The sequence below is a fragment of the Thrips palmi genome, unplaced genomic scaffold, assembly GCF_012932325.1.
Source record: "Thrips palmi isolate BJ-2018 unplaced genomic scaffold, TpBJ-2018v1 HiC_scaffold_12, whole genome shotgun sequence".
Taxonomy (NCBI): domain Eukaryota; kingdom Metazoa; phylum Arthropoda; class Insecta; order Thysanoptera; family Thripidae; genus Thrips; species Thrips palmi.
Window position 1 is genome coordinate 8,329,518 of NW_023144623.1, and position 24,231 is coordinate 8,353,748.

Here is a 24,231-nt window from a genome sequence, read left to right on the forward strand (position 1 = left end):
AGGAGGCCGACGGGTTGCCTACCCGCGCAGGCGCTCAGCGCGCCCGCCGGCCGCCGGGTCGGCCGCACGGGGACGGCCGTGTGCGGCGTGGTGCCTACCCGGGCGCGGTCGGGCGTTCGGCGAGTCGCTGTCTCCCTCACACTCACGGCCTCACGGGGCGAGTCGTGAAGGTGCGAGAGAGACGGAGCGAGGAGACGTCTGGAGGCTGCGCCGCTTGGCGCCGCTGCGGTGTCGTTGCCATAGAGTCGCTGAACGTTGTTGCGCGGTTCGGGAGGCATGCTCGCTCGGTCCGACCCGAGTGCAGAGAAGCTGGCGGGGGCGGCGGCCTGTGCGTCCCAGGGCCGGGCCTTGCCTTGCCTTGCCGCGCCTTGCCTTGCCGCCATTCCGAGGCGGGGCTGTTGTAACGGCGGTTGCCTGCAAATTGGATTGTGTAGCGGCGGCCGTGGCGTGGCGCGGCGCAGGAGGACGACCTGAGGCGAAGGCGGCTGGGCTTGCCTGCCCGCCCGTTGTGGTAGGGGTTTGACCTCGGGGGTCTTGGGGATCTGGAGAACGGACGGCCCGCGCTGCCGTGCTGCCCCGCGGGACGGGGGCCAGCGGCATGGCCAGGGGCCAGCACCCCTCCGGCCTCCACATTCGAGTGCTGGTGGACTTGAACGAAGCCTCCGTCCCGGTTCAATCTATTGACACCTGCCTGCCACCGGAACCAGAGCAAGGAGAGCGCTCTGCGCCCGCTGGGAGACACACACACAGACCCCGCCCCTCCACACACAAACACACACACTCACACAAAAAGGCCTTTTTCGGTTTCAATCTGGCACACCTGGGCGGCGGGAGTCAATTCGCTTCAACACGGACACAGGCACACTTGTTCACGCTCCGCGCCCCAACCTGCTGTTCAATAATAAATGAGGCCGGGGCAAAAGCACACTCACACACAAAGAAAGCGAAACAACAGCAACAAAAAAGAGGTTTGTTGCAGGAATGCGTACTTGGGAACGATTCGACAGCAAACAAACGCGTTGTGATATTCCACTGTTTTTATTCGCAAATTCCGGAAGAAGAGAAAAAGGCGGGGGCAAGATGGCAACTCAGAGAGGGAGAGCGGACAGTGCGATAGCCCGTCAGGTGGTCGGCCCGCTTTTGTCCGCTTCGCTTTGAGGCCACCAAGGCACCAAGGGCGACGGAGCACCTCTTAATAACAATTTTATAGGGGGCGTGTGACCCGTATTAAATTTGTCGCGGACATGGGGCGGCTGGCCGACCGGCTGGCTGCGGGGCAACCTCCGACACAAGAGGAAAAGAAACCAACAGAAACAACAAGTTTCAAGAACACGAACAACAAGGGGTTGGGACGTCTCGGCGGAAGGTCCACGCAGCAGGTGGCGCGCGCCGTCTCTCTCTCTCTCTCTCTCTCTCTCTCTCTCTCTCTCTCTCTCTCTCTCTCTCTCTCTCTCTCCTCTCTCTATACTTACTCATATATTATATATATTATATATATATTATATATATATATATATGAGAAGAGAGAGAGAGAGAGAGAGAGAGAGAGGAGAGAGAGAGAGAGAGAGAGAGGGAGAGAGAAAGAGAGAGCAGAGCAAACGGCATTAGCGGCAACCACCCTTCCATTTGTTGCTGGAAGATGGATGGGCGTCTGTGGACGTCTCCCACCCCCGCCCCACCCCCGCCACAGCCACCACCAGTGCCTCTCCTCAGCTCTCCTCTCATGCACAGCCACAACACAAAAAAGGCGAAAGGAAAAAGAAAAGGTTCTGACGGGGTTTGAACCCGCACCCTTACGAATTAACCATTCTCGTCCTCGTCTGCCCGGTGGTCCAGTGGTCGCGGAGACGGCCTTGAGGTTGCGGCGAGGGAGTGTGAGGGCCGCCGGGGAAGGCGGGCGGCGAGGCGGCGGGCATGGCGGCGGCTCTCCCCTGATTCATTAGTGCGTGCGAGAGAGACAACCTCACGGCTAATGCACGCGTGCTCCCTCACCGCCCGCAGGCACGCCAGAGCGGGCCAGGGCAGGCGAGGCGGGCCGCGCACAGAGGGAAGCAGAGCAGACCGACCGGAGAAATCCCATTTTTCAATTACCAATTGTGTTCCAGGTGAAACAAAGTGCCGTTTCATTATTTTCCGGCCCTCCCCGGCTGTTTGTTGAAGTTTCATAATTTTATTTTTGCGCGCTTTTTTTTCGTGGCTGACGTTTGGCGGCCTTGGCCCGGAGGTGCATAGCTTGAGGTGCCCTGTCCGGCCCCGGCCCCGCCCCGAACCCTGCCTGCCCCTGCCCCCTGCCACGTCGCACAGCCCGTAAAGCAGCAAAGCACAAACGAAGGCGACTTTTACGGCGAGCGAGGGCGTAATTGGAGTTTAATGCTTGCGTTTCATTGTAACGCAGTGTTACGCCCCGTTTAACGAGAGCCCACCGCGCTCCTGCCCTCTCACTCCCCCGCATTGCCGCTGCAAATGTTTTCTTTCTTTGCCCCCTCCCTTTTTTTTCACGCGCCGCCGGGCCGCCGCCGGCTGGCGAGGACGTCGTGGCGCAGGGGCCGGGCACGCCAGGAAGGCCAGGAATCGGGAAATTACTTTCCGGGGCGATTATTCAAACGGCCTGGACACTTTGAGGTGAGAAATCAGCGAGGCAGAAGAGGGGCCGGCGAGGGGGTGGGGGGAGACACGAGTAGTACGTGTCCTTGGCGTACCCCTTCGGGGCCTCGCCGCGTCTTGGCGTGGTCCTCTCTGGGGCCCGGGGGGGCTGGGGGGGCCTCGGGGGGAGGGCCCCTATGTCGGCACGTCCCGTGGTCTGTTTGCAGGGGACATTTGTCAAAGTGATGTGGCTGTGGCACTGGATGGCCTGGGCTGGGCCGGGCTGCCCCAGGCCCGCTCCACCGCTCCAGGCCCTCCAGGCTCGAGGCAGTCACAGGTGCACAGCACGCCGAGGCGCGCGAGGCGTCGTGACCGAAGCCAAGCGGAGCCAAGCGGAGCCAGGCGAGGCGAATAGCAAGGCGAAGCCTCTAACTGGCAGCTGCGGCTCGCACAGTGGCGTAGTTACGGCAGGTGGGGGGCCAGGCCCAGGCGGCCCGGGCGGGCTGGCGTGCGTGCAGCTGTGGCAGCTGCCTCTGCGCCCCACCTGTGCAGTGCGGCCAATTCCAGACGGCGTCGCTACACTTACACTGCACCCTCTCCCCCCTCCCCCCACCTCGTGCCGGCTGTTTGAAAATTCATACCCGGAGAAACGCGGCGGGCACGACGGCGGGGAAGTCCGGGCGAGGGGAGGCGAGGCGGGTACCGGTAGTCCCGCCCAGGACCGCTGCCACAAAAATACACCGCCTGGCAACAAACGCACTTGCCGCCCCCTGACGACTCCCGCTCTTTCGGCCATACCCATGTTCAAAATTTTAAAGTGAATTTTAACTAAAACCTACATACAAAAGCAACAAAAAAATAGACAACTACGGTTAATTAAGATGCGGGAAATCACTCACATCCAGGTCGGGCAGTGCGGCAACCAGATCGGTTGCAAGGTACGAGTCGCCGAGGCCATGTCACGCCAAGGCCGAGGTCGAGGGTTCGAATCCTGGCGTCGACGAGCAGCGTTTTCCTTGCCCTCTCTCTCCCTCGACATTGCAGTTCTGGGAAGTGATATCCGACGAGCACGGCGTGGACCCCTCGGGCCGGTACTGCGGGGAGTCCCCCCTGCAGCTGGAGCGCATCAACGTCTACTACAACGAGGGCCGCGGTAAGGCGCCTTACTGCCAATGGCGTTCCGTGGCGTTCCGTGGCGTTCCGTGGCGTTCCCTGGCGTTCCGCCGCGCCTCGCGGGCGTTCCGTTAACCCGACCAGAGGAACGCCAGCCATTCCACCGACGGCGCGCTGTGTGCTGTGCGCTGCGCGCCGTGCTTGTCGCGAGACTCACTTTGGGGGAAAAGCCAGGGCAATGCGGTCTCCCTCGAGTACTCGCCGCGCAACTCAAACCGAGTCAAAACGACTGGGTCGGCAAAGTGTTTTTGGAAAGCAGGCTCCAAGTACGTGCCGCGCGCCGTGCTGGTGGACCTGGAGTCCAGCACCATGGACACGTGCCGCTCCGGGCCGTACGGGCAGCTCTTCCGGCCGGACAGCTTCGTGTTCGGCTCCACGAGCGCGGGCAACAACTGGGCCAAGGGCCACTACACCGAGGGCGCCGAGCTCATGGACGCCGTGCTGGACGTGGTGCGTCGCGAGGCCGAGGCCTGCGACCTGCTGCAGGTGCGTGCGTCACGGAGCCCCGTCACGGGGCGCTCCAACGAGGCCGAGGCCGTGACTCAGGGCGAATCACGTCCCGGTCGGCGCAGGGTTTCCAGATGACGCACTCGCTCGGCGGCGGCACGGGCTCCGGCATGGGCACGCTGCTGCTGGCCAAGATCCGGGAGGAGTACCCGGACCGGATCCTCAACACCTTCAGCATCGTGCCGTCGCCGAAGGTCAGTCAGGCCGCCCAAAAAAGTGACGCCGCGAGGTTTTGAACCGAGCGCCCTGTGCTTGCCAGGTGTCGGACACGGTGGTGGAGCCGTACAACTCGGTGCTGTCGGTGCACCAGCTCGTCGAGAACACGGACGAGACCTTCTGCATCGACAACGAGGCGCTGTACGACATCTGCCACCGCACGCTCAAGCTGGGCTGCCCGTCGTACGCCGACCTGAACCACCTCATCTCCGCGGCCATGTCGGGGGTCACCACCTGCCTGCGCTTCCCCGGGCAGCTGAACGCCGACCTGCGCAAGCTGGCCGTCAACATGGTGCCCTTCCCGAGGCTGCACTTCTTCATGCCGGGCTTCGTGCCGCTCACGGCCCGCGGCAGCCAGCAGTACCGGAACGTCACCGTGCCCGAGCTCACGCAGCAGATGTTCGACAGCAAGAACATGATGGCCGCCTGCGACCCCCGCCACGGCCGCTACCTCACCGTCGCCGCAGTCTTCAGGGGCAGGATGTCCATGAAGGTCGTGGAACGTCTGCCGCCTAGTCAGAGCGCCGCGTCTTGTGGCGAGCCTCTGGCACGGCCTCTGGCACGGCCTCTGGCACGGCCTCTGGCAAGGCGGCGCGAGAGTGAGAACTGCAACCCTGCATTGCCAGGAGGTGGACCAGCAGATGCTGAACGTGCAGAACAGGAACAGCCCGTACTTCGTGGAGTGGATCCCCAACAACGTGAAGACCGCCGTGTGCGACATCCCGCCGCGCGGCGTGCGCATGTCCGCCACCTTCATCGGCAACACCACCGCCATCCAGGAGATCTTCAAGCGCATCGGCGAGCAGTTCTCCGCCATGTTCCGGCGCAAGGCCTTCCTGCACTGGTGGGTACCGCGCCGATGTCGCCGTGGTGGCCATCTAGTGCGTCTTCAAGTCGCCTCCCCTGCGCGCAGGTACATCGGGGAGGGCATGGACGAGGCCGAGTTCATCGAGGCGGAGAGCAACATGGGGGACCTGATCGCCGAGTACCAGCAGTACCAGGAGGCCGTGCCCGACGACGAGGACCTGGACGTCGGCGGCAAGGAATAGAGCCTCCCCCTCCCCCTGCCGCAAGGCCCTTTGTCAGACGTGAAGCAGCATTCGTCTTACCATGGACGACATTCCCAGATTTAATTTTCACACTTGGCTGCTCCCTCGGCAAACAGCGTTTTCCCGGTCCCAAATGCTGTCTGCCCGCCCCGGCTCCAGGCCCGGCTCCAGCCTCGGCTCCAGCGGCGTTGTTTGCCAAGGCAGCAGTCGCAGCGCCGCCCGACGGGGCCGACACCATCCAGCAGGCCGATTGCGAACAACAGTGCTTTGTCGTCGCGCTGTCTCTCTCGCACCTAGACTGGGCGCCCCGTGAGTGCGAGAGAGACAGGGCGACGAAATCTTTGTTCGGAGTCAGCGGGCGGAGGCGCAGCGCGCAGACAAGGCGACGGCAAGGAGCGCGTTATTCGCCCTCGACGTCGACGTCGTTCTGCCAATAACGCATCCCGTGAGTCGACGTAACAACGCCGCTCGGACGGAAAAACGAAAACACAAGTATCCGCACACCTGCTAAAAGTAAACAAAACCAGTTTTGCATTTTAATCCCGCTAGTCCCGGCCTCTTGCCGACGCTAAGCACGCCCCGGCCTGGCATGGGCACGGCCCGCCACGGCCCGCCCTGCGGAAGACATCTTTAATAAGCTGAGGGGAAGAAACTGATGGCCGAGGCGAGGGGCGGGGCGGGGCGGGGCGCGCGGGACGAGACGCGGCCCGACGGGTGTCCGCGGGGACGGGGCGCGGCGGGGCGGGGCGGGGTGAGGCGGTGGAGTGGGGCGTGCTGGAACAATACGGACACAGAAAAGTTTGCAAGTTTCGGTCAGAATAAGGCCAGCAGCTTCGGGGAGAGGCGGCGTGGCGGGGGTGGCCGGCGGGGGCGGCCGACGGGTGGAGTACCTGCACACTGCCTGCCATGCGGCGGGGACGGCCGACGGCACGGCGCTGGCTTTGCACTGGGTCAAGGTGGGGCCGCCGCGGGGCACGCCGGGGGAGGAAAGCGAAGAGAGTTAAGACATTATGCAAAAAAATTTTTTTTAAAAAAAAAGAGATACTGTACCTTGGCCGACGTCCGTCACCTGGATGCGCCTGAGGGCGCCGGCCCGGGGACACGACCACGGCGTCGAGGGGCAGCGGGGAAGCGAGAGCGCGGTGAGGCTGGCGTCAAGGGACAACCATCCGGGGGTCGTCTGTTCTCGCCCTCCCCGCCCACACCCCGCCAACGGCTCGGACAACGACCGCCGGACGGGCGGGGCGGGGCGGGGGGGCACGGCGGCGAGGCAGTGTCGGAAGGTCTCGGGGACTCTCGGCGAGCAAGCTAAGGATGACCAGCAGCTACCCCCTCCACTCCGTGACGCCCCAGACCGCCTGCCGCCCGCCTGCCTCCGGGGGTTGCTTCTTTAGGTGACCGCATGACAAACGACCGGGCTGGCGGGGCTGGCCACCCCGAACCGCCGAACCCCGCCGGGCCGAGGGGCGAGAGGTACTGCCAGGTCGTCTAAGTCCAGCTCCCAGAAAATAGAAATAAATAAATTTAATATCCACATTTTTCTTGGTATGAAAACAAGACAGTTCGAACGCTAAGGGTCGAATAGGATGATTTGAGATGTCAAGGATTGAGACCGCTTGACCGTCGGCCACACAGGTTAAGTCCTCAGCCAGCCTATGATGTGGAGAGTTCGGGCTGAAGATCGGCACACCATACACCTGTACGACGGAACTTGCCTACAACCTAGTTACTACGCTAACCTAGGTCGCCACCGCGAGCGTGCGGCGGCTCGGCGCGCGCAGCGCCATCTCGCGGTGACTCGCGGAACCTCGTCCGCGCGCGAGGCCAGTTTGAGCGGTGACAGGGTGTTCGGTGAGCGACCTCAGGACTGTCAGGCGCCACACTGTCTTGACGCAACATTTGACAGTGGAGCAACAGCAGAGGGCTTTGGCGTCCCCCGGACTCAGCATCATTCATCTCGAGCAGCTGGTGCAGCTTTTCTGGTGACGGTGCGCCCGTTGCTACCATCTCAGTGCAGTAATCTGGCTTACCACCACCGCGCGCGTCTGTGTGTGTGTGTGTGTGCGTGTCTGTGGTGGTTCATCCTCTCCGGAGGGCTGCCGAGTCTCTCCCAAATGACGAGGTGATGGTAACAGCAGTAAGTGACACACACGCACGCACACACACACTCACATCCAGGCAGCGCGCGCACACCGCACGCTCCAGACACCAGCCCGCTCTGGTTACAAACTGGGTGTAAAGTCTGACGCACCGCAAGTCGTGTTGCTTGCGCGGGTTTGCCGACAGCGGACGGATTCCGAGAGTCGTCGCTCTGTCTCTCTTGCACTCATGGGGCGCTTCGTATTGGTGCGAGAGAGACAGAGCGACGGAAACCTCCGACGTCCCCAAAGGCACGCGGACACACCGGGGGTGCTTCCAGCAGCTTCCAGCAGCTTCCAGCAGCTTCCAGCCAGGACGCTACTCACGCGACCTTCTTCGCTGCCCCATCAAAGATTTTATCGCTGCTCCATACTCGTGAGAGTAGTGCGAGTGTGAGGGTGTGTGTGCGCGTGTGAGACTAATGTGTGTGTTTGTCACTTGCTGCGTCGTCGCCCCGTCATTTGGAGCAGATTCAGCCCCCGAGCCCCTATCCACGCCCCCCGGCAAGCACACAGATCCTCGGGACGTACGCGAGTAGGGAGAGGGAGAGAGAGGGAGAGGGAAAGAGAGGGAGAGAGAGGGGGGGGGGGAGCGAGCGCCCTGTTTGCTCTACATTATCTGCGGGGTAATTTGTTGCCTGTGTTTGTTTTTATCCGCTCACGGCGACAAGCAGGCAAGCAGGCCGACTGGCGTGAGCGCGCGATCCGATTCCGAATCCACTGCAAGTCACATTCACATTACGGGGAAACGCGCGGGCAGGCATCGAAAAGAACACAAAGACATCGTTGTTGGGGTTGAAGGCAGGCGCGTTGCGGTGAGTCTGCACGACAGTGGAGCGGTGCCGCGTCATTTCGATTCTCGGGAAGCCGGCGCTGCATTCTGAAACCGAACCGCGGCAGAGGCATGCGATGCGCGCTCGTCCCGTCCGCGTTCCGAGTATGTCAACAATTACAATTGTGATTCCGCGAAACCGCCACACACAGGAGCACCGGCGCTTTTCCGCGATTTCCACCCGCGCGTTCCATCGACGCCGCGGCGTTCCGAAACTACCCCCTTCCCTCCCCCTCTAATAGTGGCGGGCGACCTTTCCAAATTGGTTCCCGGGACGGCGTCTCCGCCTTCCAGTGCCCCGCCGCCTCGCGTTCGCGCCACTGCTATTACTCGACGCGCCCCGAAGGCGAAGCGCCGAGCGGGAACCCAAAGGCCGAAGCGCCCGAAGGGGCCGAAGGTCGGGAAAACGTGAGACAATTACTTTTCGCGCATGAATTGCAACTGGAGACCGTGGTGCTACTTCCGCCTCTCTCTCTCTCTCCAACATTAAATCCATTCATTTCATCCGAGACTAAGAGCCCCGGCCGGATTGTCGGGCCCCTCTCGGCTAATGTGCGGCCTGGATAATAAATGACAACTCCCCACAAGAAGTTTTCGCCAATTCCAGGAGAATGAGCGACTCGGGGGGCAATTTTCTCTTGAGCCAATATTTGCGCGCGACGAAGTGGGGGGGGGGGGGCAACCAGAAAACAGAGGGGCGAACATGCGAGACTGGTCTTACTTTATTAAAGACACAATGGCAGTGGAAAAGCCCGAACACACGACGGAGACCGACACAAAGTAAACACGACGACAGGGAAAAAAAAAATTTCGCGAGGAGAATTGTTCAACTTAGGCCTAAGAAATTATTCAAGTCACGTGAGCGGCTGAAGCAGCCCCGGACGCACAGTACAGTTAAGACGACGACAAAATACACACAAAAAACATAACAGGGTTCAGTGAATCACATGTCACAGTACATACACTCGAAAGTAAAATACACCTAGCCTAAATTAAAACTTAAAACGACGCATAATTAAAGGTTAAAACGGCCCGGAATCCCACCGCCCAGATTCCTCGAGCTAATAGTCAAAAGACCCTAAACCTAACAGGACACTAGTGGATTCCAATAAAAGGGTCTACTCCTCTTCCTCCTCCTCCTCCTCTTCTTCCGTCTCGTAGGTCTCCGCCGTGGCCTCCTGGTACTGCTGGTACTCCGCCACCAGGTCGTTGAGGTTGGACTCGGCCTCTGTGAACTCCATCTCGTCCATACCCTCACCCGTGTACCTGCAACAAGAATTTTTAGAAAATTAACAAACGGCCAAAATGTTGACAGCCCTTCGGGCAACTGCCCCTGGGACTCACCAGTGCAGGAAGGCCTTCCGCCTGAACATGGCGGTGAACTGCTCCGAGATGCGGTAGAACAGCTCCATGATGGCGGTCGAGTTGCCCATGAAGGTGGCCGCCATCTTGAGGCCGCGCGGCGGGATGTCGCACACGGCGGTCTTCACGTTGTTCGGCACCCACTCGATGAAGTACGAGCTGTTCTTCAGCTGGATGTTGAGCATCTGCTCGTCCACCTCCTTCATGGACATCCTGCCCCTGAAGACGGCGGCGACGGTGAGGTAGCGGCCGTGGCGGGGGTCGCAGGCGGCCATCATGTTCTTGCTGTCGAAGAGCTGCTGCGTGAGCTCGGGCACGGTGATGGCGCGGTACTGCTGGCTGCCTCGGGAGGTGAGCGGCGCGAAGCCCGGCAGGAAGAAGTGCAGCCGTGGGAAGGGCACCATATTGACGGCCAGCTTGCGCAGGTCGGCGTTCAGCTGCCCGGGGAAGCGCAGGCAGGTGGTGACGCCCGACATGGTGGCGGACACCAGGTGGTTCAGGTCGCCGTAGGTGGGCGTGGTGAGCTTGAGCGTTCGCAGGCAGATGTCGTACAAGGCCTCGTTGTCGATGCAGAAGGTCTCGTCAGTGTTCTCCACGAGCTGGTGCACCGACAGCGTCGCGTTGTACGGCTCCACCACCGTGTCAGAGACCTGAAAAGAAACAACAGCAAGTTGAACACTTCGGCTGCTGGCAGCGGCTTGCGCTGTGGCCGAGGAGGCTGTGGCCTCACCTTGGGGCTGGGCACGATGCTGAAGGTGGCCATGATGCGGTCGGGGTACTCCTCGCGGATCTTGCTGATGATGAGCGTGCCCATGCCGGAGCCCGTGCCGCCGCCGAGCGAGTGCGTCATCTGGAAACCCTGCGGGAACCAGACCCTTGCGTTACACTACGCGCTCAACAGAACCCTAAAAAAGCAATTAAAAATTAAAAAATAAAACGGCTTTACCTGCAGGCAGTCGCAGCCCTCGGCCTCCTTGCGCAGCACGTCCAGGACGGACTCCATGAGCTCGGCGCCCTCCGTGTAGTGGCCCTTGGCCCAGTTGTTGCCCGCGCCGCTCTGGCCGAAGATGAAGTTGTCGGGCCGGAAGATCTGCCCGAACGGCCCCGAGCGCACCGAGTCCAGCGTGCCGGGCTCCAGGTCCACCATGAGGGCGCGCGGGACGTACTTGCCGCCTGCAGCAGCGACGACACAGCGTCACGACAAACTCATGCATGGCAATGGCGGCGGCGGTCAGGGCCGCGCAGAAGTGCAGCGCGCGAATTCTCATACCTCTGTCCCTCTCGCACCTCTGCGGCGCGCCCAAGAGTGCGAGAGAGACAGAGGAACGAGTTGCAACGTACCCGTCGCCTCGTTGTAGTACACGTTGATGCGCTCCAGCTGCAGGTCCGAGTCGCCGTGGTACGTGCCGGTGGGGTCGATTCCATGCTCGTCGGAGATCACTTCCCAGAACTGAGAGAGAGAGAGAGAGAGAGAGAAGAAGCGATACAGTACTGAAATCCCGTGCAGCGCCGCGCGGTCGTTCCGAGAACCGCCGCCACAGCGCGCGTGCGGCGCTGGGGCCGCGGTTTGGCCTCAACAATGCGGCAGACCGATTCCGAGCTCTGCTTGCTTGGCTCTGCTCTCTGCTCTCGTCGTTCTGTCTCTTTCGCGCTCATGAGGTGTGCCGCAAGGGTGCAAGAGAGACAGAGCGACGAGCAGTGCGCGGAATGAGCCTGCAGGGGGCGGCATGTCGAGAGGGTCAAGAAAACGGGCCGGTTATTCGATTGCACAGAAACAAATGGCAGAAAAAAACCCAGAAAAAGACCACAACACGACTGGGAATCAGAAAAGAAAAGGACCTGCACAGAAACAAAGCAACGGAAAGCGTTTCTGCTTCAGTGAGTGATGCTTCTGTCGGGAGTCGAACCGCGGCCAGGTGGAAACGCAACATCAAAACAAAACCCCCAACTATTTTTTAAAAATTGAAAACATGCCACTCATAAACTTTTGTGGATGATTTCGCCATCCGCTCGCCCACGAGGCTACACTCAAAACGATGCGGCATCATAACCCACAACCTTTCATCCGAAAGGGTAATGAAAATAAAAGTCCTCACTGAGAATTACTTACTTTGGATCCGATCTGGTTCCCGCACTGGCCGCTCTGGATGTGCACGATCTCCCTCATCGTCAATAACACTTGCCGACAATCACACGACCAAACAAGCTCTGCCGCGTAACTCGGAAACAGACTGCCTCTGGCGGACGCTCGCTGCCGACTGTTGGACTTTGTTGGGTCAGCGCGGAACCAAACTACCGCCGTTGTCGTGGCGACCAGGACCGGCGCCCTGTGCCAAAAATGGGAACGTGTCGCTGGCCCCGCCGCGACCACCACCACGACGGGGGCGACGGCCTCCTCCCCGTGTTGCTGCGTTTAAGGTTTTTCCCTCGGCGAGGAGGGCGAGCTTGGCGTCTATGAAGCCTGGTTAAATGATTGATTAGTTTATTAATGATTCCGCGTGATAAATGAAGGCGGTGCGGCGCCAAAATAAATAATGTGGCAAGGCGGGGCGGCGTCCGAAAGGTCCGAAACCCCGCCGCGGCGTCTTTGGCTTCTGCTGCGGCGCGGTGCGGCGTGGTGCCGGCGGCCGGCCCGTTCGCACGCGGCCCGTTCGCACGCGGCCCGTTCGCACGCGGCCCGCCAGACCGGGACTCAGCCAGACGTGACGTCGCCGCCGCGGGGCCTCGCCAGTTTAAGCGCAACCTTTCGGGAAAATGGGGAAAAGCGGGCTGCTGCGCTGTCTCTCTCGCACTCACGGGGCGTGCCGCGCGCCCAGCAATCAGCCTGCAGGGCGGCCGTCAACAGCAGCGTAACTGCCGCGCGACTCCGGAAGCTCTGTCTCTCTCGCACTCACGGCGCTGCCCGCAAGAGTGCGAGAGAGACAGAGCGAGGGGCCGCTGCGGCGTGCCGTGCGGCGTGCCGCCGTCATACGACACTCCTGGCACAATGGGGAGCGGCGGAAAGGGCGAAAAAAAGGGGCGGTTCGTGCCCGACTGTCCGGGATTTGGCAGAGAGAAAAGAATCGTCAGGAGCGGCGGCAAGGCGCGGCAAAGCGCGGCAAAGAGGTGAAGGGGGACGGAGTGGGACGGAGGCGCAGAAATTCGTTTGCTCGAGAAGAAAGGAGCATGATTCTCGGGGCGGCGGGGCGGCGGGGAGACGAGCACCGCACCGTTAAAAGCTCGCCCAAAGTAAACTGTTCTGAACGGCGCGGCCGGCCCACCGGCCTTAGGGGCGCGCTGCCCCCTCGCCCCCCCCCCTTTCCGTGAAATACTACCGCCTTCGCGCCACGCGCCCCTACCGGCCCTGCGTACTTCGCAGCCCGACCGCCCCCGAGACCGCCCTTCTAATGATGTGGCATGATGCTAAAATCTACTCCAAATTCATTAACGTCTCGGTCCACTCGTTAGCCAAATTGCGTTGCCTTGCCGTGCTGCGATGCTGCCTTGCCTGCTGCCGTTGCGGTTAATTGAAGTAGAGATGTTACCGCCGCCTCCCCCAAAAAGAAAAAAAGAAAAAGAAAATGCGCGGGAGGTGGAGTTGAACCCACGAACTGGACGTAACGCAGTGATAGGTGGAATGCAGCGGTACAGTAAAATGCGCAGCCGGACAGGTTGTCTGTCCGTGTCTGCCGCTGCCTTCACTTTACCATCCTCTGTCGCTCTCGCTCTGCCTCTGGTGGCAGAGCTCTCCAGAGTTGGGGCGGCTGGGTGGCTGAATCATCCCTTGCTGCCACTACCAGTGTTGCCAGTGCCCTACCGCTGGTATCGTTTTCGTCACGGCTCGCTGCGTTTCGAAAAGCTGTCCACGGCACGGCGCGCCGCGCCTGCCAAAGTATTTATCATGACTTGCGTCTGGATCGGCCGCCTTAAAACTGCTGAGAATTAAGCGAGGGTGGCCCCGGCCCTTCTCTCTGTCACAGTGGATTATTCCCCCTCCCTCCGCAGGGCCTGCTCGGCCTCCGCGGCCTCCACGACGGCCTCCCCAGGAAGGCGCGCCGCCCGCACTTTCCGTAAAACGGTTTCTTTAAAAGTTATCACCAAATGGACCGCGCCGCCGCCGAGCCGACAACTTGGACGCGTTGTCTCGCCGCCCATGTAATCGTCGCGCGCTTTTCCGCGGTTTCAATTTTTGCCGCGTCACCGGTCTGCCTGTCTGTCTGCCTGCCCGTCCGTCCGCTCGCCCGCAGACACGTGGCGGAAGGCCGGGCGGCGTCTCCTTCAACTGGAGGGCAAGCAGGCAAGCAGCAGGCCAGGGATGCTTTTGTTGTGGTGCTGGCGCTGCCGCTGCGCACCGCTCCGCACCGCTCTGCCCGTCGACTGGTTCCGAGAGTCGTTTTCGTCGCTCTGTCTCTCTCGCAACTGTACGGGACGCCCCACGAGTGCGAGAGAGACAGAGCGATGAGTCCGCCGACCGCGGCGCGGTGCGGCGCGGCCTCGGCCCGCCACTCAGCCCCCGCCTCATTCCTCGGCCATTGTCTCGGCCATCGGCGTTCATTTGCATCCGTGCACAATACCAGCACCTCGGCGAGGCGAGGCACTTCTAGTGCTCCTGCCTGCGGCCTGCGGCCTTCTGCCTGCGTGTCGCCCCAGCCTTTCTGCTTCCGTCAACGCCAAAAAGACGCCTGTTTTACTTTTTATCAAGTTTTTTCTTTCCCCCAGCGGTTCCAGTGATGCGTAAACGGGAGATGATAGGCCGTGCTAATTGTTGGCCCGTTGGTCGACGGGGCGGCACGGTAGGGCGCGGTGCGCGAGGGACAGGGGGCGTGGCGGGGCTTGGCGGGGCGGGGCGGGGCGGGGCGGGGCGTGCGGGTCGCGGCTGCTGATGCCGTGCTGCTGCTTCTGCTGTTCGGTTGGGTAGGTAGCACTGGAGCGTCCCTGCGCCACAAAGACGGCCCCACCGCCCCGCCCCGCACCCACCGCGGGGGCAAGGGTCGTATTGCCCAGCCCAGGCAGGCGGGCAGGCAGGCAGCAGCCCCGGGGCCCGAGGGGAAACAATTATTTTGTGTCAGAACAACATCGTCGGTCGGTTGGCTGGCTGGGTAAGCAAAGGGGCGGAACATTAGGATGTCCATGCTCGCTGCTCGCCGTGCTCGCCGTGCTCGCCGCCGCGGCGGTGGTCGAGCAGCTCGCCGTGGCGGGGCAACACGCTGCAGCAGACTCTGTCTCTCTCGCACTCACAGCGCGTCCCGTGCAGGTGCGAGAGAGACAGAGCGACGACTGTCGGAATCAGTCTGCTGCGGAAGCGAGCTGAAGCCCGGCGGCGCGGCGCGTCTCAAAACTTTTTCCACCGCCGCCGCCGTGCCGGACAAGACCCCTGCCGTCTTGGAGAGTCGGCAGCGTCTGGTGCGCGCTGGCCTATTACCGCTAGTTTGCTATGGCGAGGTGGAGAAAAAGTGCTAAATAGGGAAAGTGAGGTCGAGCGAGCAGCGAGTCGAACCAAATCTCGAAATGCCTGACGCCAGACTGCGGAATGAGAAGTCAGCGGCTGCGCTTGTTTACTAGTGTGGTGAATGGTCGGCAGAGTTCTGAGAAGTTGGCGCCACACGTAAAAAAAGAATTTGTTGTGACAACGAAAATGTATGTTGATTTTGGGATAGCTAAAAAAAGTTGTTGGGCGTACTATCAATTCGTTGTCAGAACGAACATTTCGTTCTGACAACGAACTATATCGTCAGGAGTACTAAACATAATAAAAATGAATGTTTGTGCTCCTGACGAATAATTTGTCGTGAGAGCAAAGTGTTCGTTCTCACAACAAATTTATAGTACGTCTAACAACTTTTTTTTTGCTATCCCAAAATCAACATACATTTTCGTTGTCACAACAAATTCTTTTTTTCCGTGCACTGCCTGCGGCGAAAAGACAAAGACACCTCCGGGGCCGGAAGTCGAATTACGACGTCAAACTATCGGATCATTTCCGCTGATGCTGCTTCAGGGAGACGGGTATTTTGGAGGTGTAGTGCCCACATGTGAGTACTCGCGTCTATATTCATGTCGATATTCACGTCTACGTGAGAGGTGTTTCCAGTGGGCCAGCACCCCGTACTGGAGGCGACCCTTCGAGCCCCCGACGGCCGGGGACGCAGCACGCGGACGGGGCGGTCCGCCGGGTTGCCTAGCCGCTCGTTCACAGGCGCGCTGGGCTCGCGCTGGGGCGTGGGAAGCGGAGGAAGGGCCGGCAGCAGGCTGGTCCCGAACGAGAGAGCTTCGTCGCTCTGTCTCTCTCGCACCCCTGCGAGACACCCCACGAGTGCGAGGAGGACAGAGCGACATCGTTCGGAAAGGGCCTGCTGGCGGTAATCGAATTACCGCGCTCGCACGCTATGGGGGCTTGGTGCGGCCCGGCGGTCACGCAGACCGTGCGGCGGGGCGGCCAAACAACCAGGATGGCGATGGCGGTTCTTTTTACGGGTTACTCGACGGCGTGCCGAAGGTATCTCCATTTCGGCGGGCGAAACTGCGACGCCGTCTCGCCGCCGCCCGCGGCGTCGTCAAAAATTGATCTGGGAGGGTTCGGCCTTCGGGCGGGTTGTTTGAATATCGCGCGGTACGTGTTGGTGTAAAACGCGCGGGCGGGGGCGCATCGGCGCGGTCGTCGCGGAGGTGCGCTTTACAGCGCGCAGCCCTAAAACCGGAACGCCGAAGTGGTCGGCAAATGACGGCGGGCGCTGGGCGGGCACCACGACGGGCACCATGACGGGCGCCTCGCAGGCGGTGCTCCTGGTCGCACCACCGCAAATAATGACACGGCAGTCTCGAAAACGAACGGCACCTTGCTGCCGATGCGCCGCAGAGTCAACAGCGGCTAGTTTGGCGACGTAGGCGCCACGGCGTGTTCCTATGGGTTCCGATGCAATGAGTGACGGGGGCGTCGTCGCCCCTCTCCGTCGCACCTCCAGCGGCCCGGGATGGCAGACAAAGACACGAGCTTTGGGCTGCCCAGCCGATGCGCATGTGGCGGACGAAACACGGAACCAGTGCACGTCTTGCGACAATAGTGTGTTTTCATATGGTGCGGCACCCACGTCACCGGCTCGAGGCGCTTCCCTGGGAACACCTGTGTCCTTGACGCGGTGCGCGCCCCGAGGTGGCGCTCCTGCGGCCAGCTTCATCACTGAGGCCTTGCGGCGTATATAAGCAGCAGGGCGCCTCCCCGACGGTACGTTGCACTTCCAACCGTCCCACTACAATGGCCGCCAAGTTCGTCGCTCTCGCCCTCGTGGCTCTGTTCGCCGGCGTGAGTAGAGCAGCCCGCTGTCGCAGGGCGAGATCGCTTTGTCTCTCCGACTAACTTTGCGGATTTTGATGTCTCTGTTTTTCCTCGGCAGGCGAACGCCCAGCTGTCTGCGACCGCTGGTTCCACCAACATGTTCAGAAGCCTCGCCCAGTTCGGCAAGAACTCCGCTGCCCGCCTGGCCGCTGACGGCGCCAGAAACCTGGCTGCCATCGGTAACCTGGCCTCCACCGGAGTCAACGCCGCCGAGGACATCATCAACGCCGGCGTGGGCGTCAGCAGTGGCATCGCCAGCACCGTCAACCAGCTCGCCTACAACGGCGCCGTCAACGCCGCCAACGCCGCCCGCCAGGTGGCCAACATCAAGCAGGGAGTCCTCGAGACCGGCATCCGCGTCGCCGCCGACGCCGCCCAGACCGGCCTGAACATCGCCGCCCGCGGAGTGAACCTCGCCAAGTCCGCCGCCGAGAACGCCTTGGCCCTGGGAGCCAACCTCTCCAACGCCGTCCTCGACGCCACCTCCATCGCCGCCAACCGCGCCGCCAACATCGGCTCCAACGTCGTGGCCGCCAAGGGGAACCTCGCAAACCGCGCCATCAGTGCCACCGAGAACGTCGCCACCAGGGTGGGAACCTCCATCGACGGCGCCATCAACTCCGCCTCCAACTCCATCCAGGGCCTCGTCTCCGACGCCTCCGCCGGCATCAACAGCGGCATCAACTCCGCCGTCAACGCCGGTGTCAACGCTCTTAACAACCTGGCCGTCAACGCTATCAACGCCGCCAACACCGCCGAGGTCGCCGCCGCCGACGCCACCGCTGCCGCCGCCGCTGCCGCTACCGCCGCTGCCAACACCGCCGAGGTCGCCGCCGCCGACGCCACCGCTGCCGCCGCCGCTGCCGCTACCGCCGCTGCCAACACCGCGGCCGACGCTAGCCTCAACCTGTCCGTCACCGTCTAAGCGTTACATGAAGCGCGCAGTGGGCTGAGGGAGGCCGACGCTCCGTTTCTGAATAGAGTGTGTCCTGGTGGCAGGAGGTTCTTCATGTCATAAAGGTCCTTTCTCTTCCATCAAGATGGGCGGAGGAAGTAGTCTTTTCTGGCAGGAAGTACGTCCTTCTGGGGCAGATCCTCTTAAAGGAGCATGAGTGGAAGCTCGACCAGTTGAAACGTTCTACGATCACGACGTTTAATCCGATGGAATAAAAGACAACACACAACCCTGGATACCAGTCTTTTTTACATTTATTTCTCACCATTTTACCCTCTGTTTACGAAAGAAAGGAGATGCAGCCAACAAAAAACTAAAAGTGGATGAAGTGCAGTCAACCTGACATGAAATAGAAAAGAGATTTTTTTTGCCCATGAAGCAAAGTGTCTGTAATCACAATACTGACATATTATTGACGGACGTATACAAAATATTGAATACAAAATTTAATGAAAATGTAAGAAGAAAATGGGTGCGTTTTATTGTTGAGAGAGTAAGATAAAGAGAGGGTTTGGTTGAGAGCTTTTTGTTTTCGCGGCGTTGGTTTGTGCACCGCTGTGGTACCCCCGATCGGCAGACTACTGAAGCGACCACGTCTCAAACCCTTTCGGCCATGGGTCATTCCGAAAACACGCACATTGGTGCTGATATTTGTTGGTCGTACTTCGTCAGTTGAGCTGCTTGACACATACCTCCTTTTGTTCCTCACCTACAGTCGTCATAAAACAAATGACCTAAGGATGGATTTCCATTTTCTTTTGAGCGGCAGAACCAACAGATCGAAATGATTCTCATTATTCTCCACGCGCGCCGTACATGCGCAGCGGAAACGCGAAGGCAAATATTAAAATTGCTGTTCCAATGTTTGGGTAGTGGCTCCTTAGCAACAGCGCGTGGCTCGCGGCGAACCAGGCACATCACGCGATTAGTGAGAAGCAGCACACACAGGTGCACTGTGTTTGATATTGTTTTGTCCGTGTTTGCACACCGCACCGGCGGTGCGGCGCGGAAATCTTTGCGTTTCCCCGAGACTGCCTGACTTGGGGGGCGACTTTTGGGTGGTGCCATGGACGCGACCAGGTACGACAATAAATTAATTTATTACAAAAATGGTGTTAAGGTCTAGATGGAAGGTTTATTGGAAAGTACCGCTGCGGCTTACTGGCCGAGGCTGACGCTGAAGGAGCCCAGGGGGCCGCGCACGTTGAGGGCCGCGTCGCCGGACACCCTGAGGGAGTCCCTGGCGGCGCCGAGGGCGGACAGCGGGTTGCGCAGGATGCTGGTGGCGCCCCTGGCTGAGTTGACGGCGTTGCCGATCATGCCGGACAAGGCGCCGCCCGCGGAGTGCGCGGCGTTGCCGGCCATGTTGAGGGCGGACGACACGAGGTTGGCGTTGGCCCTGGCGAGGCCGGACACGCCGTCGAGGACGCGGTTGCCGACGTTGCCGCTCAGCTCCAAGCCGGCGGAGGCCATGTTGGCGGCGGTGTCCACGGCGCTGCGGGCGAGGTTGGCGGCGCCGGTGGTGGCGGCCTGGAGTCCGCCCTGCACGCGGCCGCCCACCTGGCGGCTGCGGCTCACGAGCCCCTCGGTCATGCGGGTGGCCAAGTCCACGCCGCCCTGGGCCAGGCGGGTCGCGGCGTTGACGCCGCTGAGGGATGCGCTGATGCCGCCCTGGAGGGCTCCGTTGACGCCGTCAGCGACGCGGCCTCGCAGGGAGTTGCCGCTGTTGACGCGGTCGGCCACGCCGTCGCGCACCTGCTGGGTGAAACCGCCCTGGTAGTCGGCCGACACGGACAGCCCGCCGATCCTGAAGCCGACGCCGCGGCTGGAGGAGCTGTCGCTGCTGCTGGTGGTGCTGGAGGTGGTGCTGGAGACGCTGGAGGTGCGGCGGCTGGAGAGGCGCTGGCGGAGGCCGGCGGTGCGCTGCTGGCTGGAGGCGCTGGCGGTCGCGGCCGGGGAGGACGCCGACGCACTTAGGCTGAGGTCGCCGAGGAGCGATTCGCCGCGGCGGACGGTCTCGGACGCACTGGGGGCTGCACAGGTAAATTGCAAATTAGCTACCTTTACAAAGGAATAAAACTTAAATCACAAGCAAAAATTGAATGGCATCGGCAAACCTGTTTGGCTGGCGCCCAGTCTGGAGGAGAGTCCGAAGCCACTGGAGCGTTCTTCTTCTTGACCGCTGCTGCTCGCCCTGAAGCTGAGGCCGAGCCCGTTGCCGCCCTGCCTGGAGTTGCTGGCACTGCTGCCGGAGTTTCCGTTGACGTTGAGGCCGAAGCTGCTGCCGAGCCTGTTCTGGGCCCTCTGGCTAATGCTCTCAGAGCTTCCAGAGTTGCCGTTGCCGTTGACGTTGAGGGCAAGGCCGAGCCTGCTCTGCGCCCTCTCGCTGGCACTGGGGCTTCCAGAGCTTCCAGAGTTGCCGTTGGCGTTGACGTTGAGGGCAAGGCCGAGCCTGCTCTGCGCCCTCTCGCTGGCACTGGGGCTTCCAGAGCTTCCAGAGTTGCCGTTGGCGTTGGCGTTCAGCCCAAAGCGTCCACCCAGCCTGTTACCGAATCCCCACCTGGAGTTGCCGGAGTTGCCGGAGTTGCCGGAGCTTCCGGAGTTGCCGTTGATGTTGAGTCCGAATCGGCTAGCCAGTCCACCCTGCCTGGAGCCGGCGGAGCTATCGCTGTCGGAGTTACTGTTGGCGTTGAGTCCAAGGCCCAGCCTGCTCTGGCCGAGGCCGAAGCCGAAGCGGCGGCCAGTGCTAGAGGCGGTGCTGGAGGCGGTGTTGGAGCCGCTACCTGAAAGGTTCAGTTCGGCTTCACCGTTGTTGCGAGACGCCTGGGCGCCCTGTCCGCTGGCACCGAAACGGAGGCCGAAGCCGGAACGAGCGGAGCCGGAACCGGATCCGTTGCCATTAATGTCAAGACCGGAACCGAGCTGTGAGCCGGAAGAGGAGCCGGAACGGCGACCGTTGATGCCAAGTCCAAAACGGGAACGCAGAGAGCCGGAGTTTGAACCGGAGCCGGACTCAGATTTAGAGCCTGAACCGGACGCGTTGATACCGAGTCCCAGACGGCCGGAGCCAGAGGCGGCTTCCACGGACTTGGCGCTCTTGTCGGAGGCGACTTCGAGGCTCTTCTTGGCCTCGGCGGCCTTGCTGACCTTCGAGCTACCCCGTTTCCCCAGGATGCCGTTAACGTCGATCTTCACGTCGGCCTTGTCGTCCAGACCGTGGAGCGTCTTCATCAGGTTCATGATTTCACCCTTCTCGTCAGAAGAGCTCTTGGAGCGACGCCTGCTGCTCTTGCTGCTGCTGGCCTTGGCGTTGACGTCGAGGTTGGCGCTGCCGGATCCACCGAGGTGAGCTTCGGCGTTTTTCTTAAGGTTGGCCTTGCCGTTGAGGTGAGCTTCGGCGTTTTTCTTAAGGTTGGCCTTGCCGTTGAGGTGTGCCTCGGCGTTTTTCTTAAGGTTGGCCTTGCTGTTGAGGTGTGCTTCGGCATTTTTCTTGAGGTTGGCCTTGCCGTTGAGGTGTGCCTCGGCGTTTTTCTTGAGGTTGGCCTTGCCATTGAGGTGTGCGTCGGCGTCGAAGTGAGCGTCAGCCTTGCCCTTGAGATCGGCCTTGCCGTTGAGGTGAGCGTCGGCGTTGAGGTTGGCCTTGCCGTTGAGGTGTGCGTCGGCGTTGCTTTGGAGGTTGGCCTTACCGTTGAGGTGTGCGTCGGCGTTGCCCTGCAGGTTGGCCTTGCCGTTGAGGTGAGCGTCGGCGTTGGCGTTGAGGTTGGCGTTTGCGTTGGCGTTGGCACTAGCCCTGCCGGCGGCGCCCAGGCGGTGCGCGCTGCCGATGGTCCTGAACCTGTCGTGGACACTGGCGGCGGAGATGCCGGGGATGTGCCTCCTGGCGCGCAGGGGGTGCTTGTCGGCGGCCCCGTCCAGGAACTCGAAGTCGGTCACGTCGACGGACTCGACGGACGCCTTCTGCGCCTGGGACTCGCCATGGACCTGGAAAGGAGAAGCCGAGAACGTGACCGCATTGACTCGAACAGCGGAAGCGAAACTCGAAAACGAAAGTGGAGGTTGGAGACTCACGCTGGCTAGTAGGAAAGCTCCGAGGAGCGCGGCAAACAAAAGTCTGCTCACCATGTTGGCTGGCAAGTGCTACTGCAGAAGTCAGCCCGCGGCCCGCGCCTTATTTATACGCGAGGCCCAGCCAAGGTGTGCAAACGGTGTAAACCCGCGCCTGCCTACGCGTCACCGCCAGATGGCGCGGCGGTCGCACATCGCACCCCGTCACTGTTTGCCCCCGAGCCTCTCCGATGAACGCGACGCGACGCGGGGGCTGCAGCGCCGCGCCCACCAACGACGCCCCGCGGTCGGGGCTAAGCGATCGACAACAAAAGCACGGCTCCAAATCGTGTTTTCGAATTTTGACCGGGGCTGCATGGCAGCCCGCGCGCGTCTGGCGCGGCCGGCCAAGCTGTGTGTGCACTGTGACGCGGCCGCGTTCAGCGAACGGGCTTTTTCCCAACGGCCGTTTCGTCGCGCTGTCTCTGTCGCACTCGTGGGAGGGCCGCGGAGCGCGAGAGAGACGGAGCGACGAATCGGCTCGTCGGAATCTCTCGTCAGGTCGCCGCGCGCGCAAGAAGGCCGACTGAAATGAATGAGGCACGTTTTGACGTTCGAAAGCCGCGCGCGGTGACTAACACTTCGTTAGCACTGCGAGGAAGTCGGCGTCATTATTTTATTCTTGGTTTCCCGATCCCCGTCATTGCGCTTATCAATGCCCGGGCACGCAGCGCGGCGCGGCGCAGAACTTTCCAGAAACGGCGTGGTTTCCGCCTCAAGTTGTCTGACGCCACGGCGGGGGGCTCGGCGAGTCGTTTTCTGACAAATTAAGGAAGGATCATTTGAAAAGCCGCGGGGCGAGTCTGAAACGACCCTGGTGTAGGTAAAAGCAAAAGCACAAAAAATGATCAGTGCTTCGTTCATTTGGACTTTTTGCGCGACCGCGACCGTTTTTGATTCGAGGCTACCCGTGTGTTGCCTATAGTGTTGCAATCATCTGACGAAAGTTACTACAGTCACCGTGAAAGGAAAAACAGCTGTGACAGTGAGCGTGTGGATTTGATGACGGCTGAGAGGGAAAAGGGAGGGGGGCTTTCCCCCAGGCGACGCTAAGAGGCTCACGATGAGGAGTTTTGCAGGGCCGGCCGCGTGGCCGACGCCTCAGCTCGTAAGTTATGGAACAAAATGGGGCGAGCAAGGCGAGCAGGACGAGCAGGGAAGGGCGTCCAAAAGTTGGTGCTCCATCGGCTGGGAGGGCGGCGTGGCGTGGCGCGGCGTGCCGGCATCAGCCTCCCAGAGTGGGGACAGGGAGGGCAAGAAGGAGACACTTCCAGTGCCACGGAAGGTGCGCACAGCGTAGGGCACGGCACGACTCGTTTCAATTTCGAAAAACCATTTTGGCATTCACCATGTGAGAACCATCGAGAAACTTTGTCGACGAATTTCGGTTTCGTTTTCACGTCGAGGTTTTCTGTCCGTGTCCCACGCTCTTTCGCGTTGGCGCCAACAACGGCCGGGGTGGGTGCGTCTCGCTGCGCGGGCCTCGCTCCTCGCTCTCGTGCACCACATCTTTTGATCCGCGCAGTGAGTAGCGCCTCAGAGCGCCGTCTCCGGCCGTCTCCGCGCGACAGTCGCTTTTAATCAGCGAACGCCTTTTGTCGCGAGCTGACTTTGGAACCGCCGCTCCGTCTCTCTCGCACCCCACCGCGCCGCGCCCTGAGTGCGAGAGAGACAGGGCGCCGCCCCGCCGCCGTGAGTTATCGCCCGCAAAGTGCGTTCCGGGCTCTGCGGGCGAATCGTTAGCGCGGCGCGCGTCAACCGGCTGGCTTGGCGTCGATACCCCACGCCGGGCGCGCGCGCGGGGTAGCGGCGGACGCCCGGCAGGCAGACAGACAGACAGACAGGAGGCCCACCGGGTTGCCTACCGCCCGGGCTGACCCGGCGGAGGGGCCGCGCGGGGCTCTCGCTCGGCTCGCTCGCGCCGCTATCTGTTGCATCTTCCGGGACGCACACCACCACGCACACACGCTCGCGTAAAAACACACACACACACACACACA

At 61.3% G+C, this 24,231-nt stretch overlaps 4 protein-coding genes across 5 annotated transcripts; 2 read left to right on the forward strand and 2 right to left on the reverse strand.

Annotated features, from left to right (window-relative positions):
- The first annotated feature begins 692 nt into the window (after positions 1-692).
- On the forward strand, positions 693-5,528 carry LOC117640706 (tubulin beta chain-like). Of its 2 annotated transcripts, XM_034377522.1 has the most exons (8): positions 693-1,016; positions 3,446-3,521; positions 3,628-3,736; positions 4,016-4,242; positions 4,329-4,457; positions 4,523-4,972; positions 5,106-5,323; positions 5,393-5,528. In XM_034377522.1, exons 1-8 carry the CDS (start codon positions 982-984, stop codon positions 5,526-5,528), a joined length of 1,380 nt encoding a protein of 459 aa, XP_034233413.1. In that variant the 5' UTR covers positions 693-981. The 2 variants fall into 2 exon arrangements, with proteins under 2 accessions (XP_034233413.1, XP_034233414.1); XM_034377523.1 differs by lacking the exon at positions 693-1,016 and having other exon boundaries at positions 3,434-3,521.
- Positions 5,529-9,202: 3,674 nt separating this feature from the next.
- LOC117640707 (tubulin beta chain-like) lies at positions 9,203-12,206 on the reverse strand. The gene is made up of 6 exons (XM_034377524.1): positions 11,971-12,206; positions 11,202-11,310; positions 10,807-11,033; positions 10,591-10,719; positions 9,843-10,510; positions 9,203-9,764 (listed from the first exon to the last, which is right to left on the reverse strand). Exons 1-6 carry the CDS (start codon positions 12,025-12,027, stop codon positions 9,617-9,619), a joined length of 1,338 nt encoding a protein of 445 aa, XP_034233415.1. The 5' UTR covers positions 12,028-12,206; the 3' UTR covers positions 9,203-9,616.
- A 2,363-nt stretch (positions 12,207-14,569) lies between these two features.
- Positions 14,570-18,363, forward strand: LOC117640516 (antifreeze protein Maxi-like). The gene is made up of 4 exons (XM_034377037.1): positions 14,570-14,573; positions 14,963-15,033; positions 16,978-17,139; positions 17,231-18,363. Exons 1-4 carry the CDS (start codon positions 14,570-14,572, stop codon positions 18,095-18,097), a joined length of 1,104 nt encoding a protein of 367 aa, XP_034232928.1. The 3' UTR covers positions 18,098-18,363.
- Positions 18,364-19,240: 877 nt separating this feature from the next.
- LOC117640079 (uncharacterized transmembrane protein DDB_G0289901-like) lies at positions 19,241-22,355 on the reverse strand. Its single transcript, XM_034376310.1, has 3 exons — positions 22,196-22,355; positions 20,245-22,108; positions 19,241-20,160 (listed from the first exon to the last, which is right to left on the reverse strand). The coding sequence occupies exons 1-3, from the start codon at positions 22,247-22,249 to the stop codon at positions 19,286-19,288; spliced, it is 2,793 nt and encodes a 930-aa protein (XP_034232201.1). The 5' UTR covers positions 22,250-22,355; the 3' UTR covers positions 19,241-19,285.
- Positions 22,356-24,231: the final 1,876 nt, after the last annotated feature.